Here is a 3,404-nt window from a genome sequence, read left to right as displayed (position 1 = left end):
AGGGACGAAAGTTAACATTTTAGAGATATATATTAAAGAAGAAATTCTAGAAAAAGTGAAGATATACAAGAGGCAGAAAAAGAATTTACATCAAGCGAACAGTAACTAATTATCTTCATCATTATGTTCGGTATCACAGTTACTTTCTTCTTCATATAATTCATATTCCTCTTCACTATCAATAATATCAGGAACAACTTCATTGGGAGGAACATCTGTGAATTTATATTTAGAGAGAGGAATACCATTATCAACACAGACTTTCTTAACTGCTGCATCACGAGCGCGAATGGCATCCTTACCATTATTTGAAACAGTGAGGATATAATTCTTCTTCAACTGCTGATACTTGGAATTACGAGCAGATAAATCCATTGATAACTTCTCGGTTTCTTCAAGAAGTACCTTTTCTTTAGCATCAAGTTGTGCCTTTAACTCTTAAATCTTCTCCATATAATTCCTTTCTTTTTCTGCGAAATATAAACAAAATGGTTAGACTTAATAGAGATGTCATCTTCAAGAAAGGACAAATATGAAAGAAAAATCAAGTGACCTTCGTGATTGGAAATAATGTCTTTAACCAGCGCAGAATGTTCAGATTGAAGGCTCAAATTTACGGCTAAATTTTCCCTAGCATCATTCTAGCATCCCAACTAAATTCAGCTTCATTCTCTATGAGAAGTCGAGAACGGATTAAGTTTTTTTCCTCAATGAGTGCGAACTTTTCGATCAAAGCTAAATCTCGTTCATTTTGAACTTTAAGGATGGTTTCTTGGAATTTTTATGATGCCTTCGTACCCTTGAGAGTGACCTTATCTTTTTCAGTAATGAGCTTATTCTTCTTTTCTTCCAAAAGTTGGATTGTCTCCTTATTTTCATGAAGACGGCGTTTAAAGTTATTAAGTGTAGTTAGTAAAGGTCTATGATCCATTCTAAGAGAAGTATACTTCAACCTTAATTCTTCCAGGCTGAGATTCTCAAATCCTTTGGTTGGATAATTGTTTAATGAAGAATTAAGATGTTCTAAAAGGGTTTCCTCAAACGCCGTATAGTTTATTTGTTAAGCAAGTATGGATTACAACATCATGTGCCATATTAAGGGAATTATGGTTTCAGAAAAATAAAGTGATTCATGAAGGTATTAGCCCAAACATGGAGTGTTTTAAAAGAAGAATTCTACAACTGGTTTTCTATGGAAGTTATAGAATGAATGGAACAAAATGGAAGTCAGAATATGATTCAAATATACGGAACTTTTTCAAGATGGAAAATACTAAAATTAAAGATCAGCCCTTGAAGGAGTGTCAGTGGAAGATTCCAGGGATTAGATATACGTTGTTCTGTTGTGATGGAGCGGCAAATGGAAATCCTAGTGCAGAAGGATATGGAGTTATTGCTAGAAACCATCAAAGTCAAGTCATTGGTACCATATCTGGAAGTGTTGGATTAGCTACAAGCTTTATTGCTAAAGATGTATCTGTGGTTTTCACTACTGAGTGGGCTATAAAACTGCAATGTAGTAAGATCATAATTAGATCATCTGACAAAACAGTAATGAAAGCTTTCAGAAATGGTATGGTTCCTTGGTATCTGAGAGCAAGATGGTTAACATCAACTAGCAGATTGTCTGACATTCAATTTGAAGATTGCCACAAAGAAATTAGTTTCTCTGCTGAAAGTTTAGCAAGGTATGGAACTGGATTACCTCAAGGTACAACTATAATTCATAATGGAAGGCCATCTTCTTTAGTTCAAGTAGAAATGCCTCATACTACATATTACAGAATTTGATTGTTTAAAAAAGAGTTTGTTAACTCTTCTGGTCTGTTAAAAGTTAGCCTTGCATCTATTTGTTGGGCTTTTTCCTTATTGGGCCATGTTGGTCATTTTTTGTTCTTTTCCTTTTAGTTGGGTCTGTTCTGTAATATAGTGGGTCAGTCCTATATCTTATTTCAGTTTTTCTTTCAATAGAATTTGTGATTCAGCAAAAAAAAAAAAAGGATTTCCTCGTCACTAAAGTTAGATGCCTCATCGGAAAAGTTATAAATATATGCGAATATAAAGAAATGAGGAATGCTAATTATCACGTAAAACAAGGAGAATGAAAAATCAAAGATTACATACCAATAATTTCATCATTTATTTCCGAGCCTTGCGAAGTAATTCAATGTTGGTCGAATTTTCAGCCTTAAGCTTGGTATTTTCTTTACCCAAGCTGAGAAGCTTCCTTTGATAATCCGAAGAAACCGCATATGATAAACGGGATACCTGTAAAAGTACAGGAAAGATGTTATGTGTCGGAAAGAAAGATTATAAAGAATATAAGAGAAAATATGAAGGTACAAGTATTACCAATGATCCAATCGCATATTGGAAACTTGGGTTAACAGCCGAAGAAGCTCCGCGAAGAGATGGAGCATCCAAAATAGGAGCATCGCAGACTTGCGAGACCATTCCAAAAGTGTGTCGTAGATCATTATCATTAAGAGCCGACATAGGATCAGAAAAAAAGGTTGGATAATTCTGTCGTTGAAGAAGAGATTGATGGATCTTCAGAAGCAAGAACATCATCATCACTAGATTCAGAACTTGAAGAAGGGTAGAATTCTTTACGCTTGTTAGAAAGATCATAAGAAGAAGTTTTGGACCCATATTTGGATGCAAGTTTCTTGGTTTTCCCAGCATCCTTAGAACTCGAAGCTTCAACCTACGCGAATAATAAAGATAAGAAACAGAGGCCACAATATTGTTTAAATTAAGAAAGGGAATGTTTCTTACTTCATTATTCTGCGAAGATAATGCATTGTGCGACGTTTTGGTTTTCTTAGCAGCCTGAAATTAGAAGAGAAGGAAAATAATAAATAGAAAAAACAAGGTTATGCGAAACTAGGAAAATGTGCGAAGATTTCATACCATCTTCTTATTCTCAGTATCAGATAAGACAAACTTCCAGGGTTGATAAGTAGAAAGTTTCGCAGGAAGAGGAAGATCAGAACCATCAGCAGCTCTTCCAGATACATAGGGACCAACTAAAATGACAGGGCAATTAAGCCAGCATGAATCATTAGATCTACAAGCAGTGCTATTAGACTTATCATTCCAATCAACATCTCGCATAATTTTCTGGTCTTCAGTGATACCATCTTTTCTTCTTAAGCGAATGACCCATTTTGTTGATTCATTCTTCATTATCGCAACATAGTAATTTTTAAAAAAATTATCAACAGTATACTCTGAAGGGTTGATGTCTTTATCAAGATACGATGCATTTCGCACTTCATAAGATTAAGATGTTCCTAATCCGGCTGCATGGCGAGAGTATTCTAAAGTTATTCTAATAACATCTTCACTTAATTGAAATATACCTCTTGCGAATCGATCATCAGATAGAATTTCATAGAATA

General features: G+C 34.6%; 1 protein-coding gene across 1 annotated transcript; it reads left to right on the top strand.

The window, feature by feature from the left end:
• Window positions 1-1,152: 1,152 nt before the first annotated feature.
• Window positions 1,153-1,791, top strand: LOC113316591. Its single transcript, XM_026564753.1, has one exon. It carries the CDS (start codon window positions 1,153-1,155, stop codon window positions 1,789-1,791), a length of 639 nt encoding a protein of 212 aa, XP_026420538.1.
• Window positions 1,792-3,404: the final 1,613 nt, after the last annotated feature.

Source organism: Papaver somniferum, chromosome 10, assembly GCF_003573695.1.
Source record: "Papaver somniferum cultivar HN1 chromosome 10, ASM357369v1, whole genome shotgun sequence".
NCBI lineage: Eukaryota > Viridiplantae > Streptophyta > Magnoliopsida > Ranunculales > Papaveraceae > Papaver > Papaver somniferum.
The sequence above is the reverse complement of the archived record's forward strand: the minus strand, read 5'-3'. Positions and strand labels throughout refer to the sequence as shown.

What these genes read in the sequence shown, in the direction of transcription:
- LOC113316591 (XM_026564753.1), top strand. Translation starts at nt 1,153, where the DNA reads ATGGAGTGTTTTAAAAGAAGAATTCTACAACTGGTTTTCTATGGAAGT.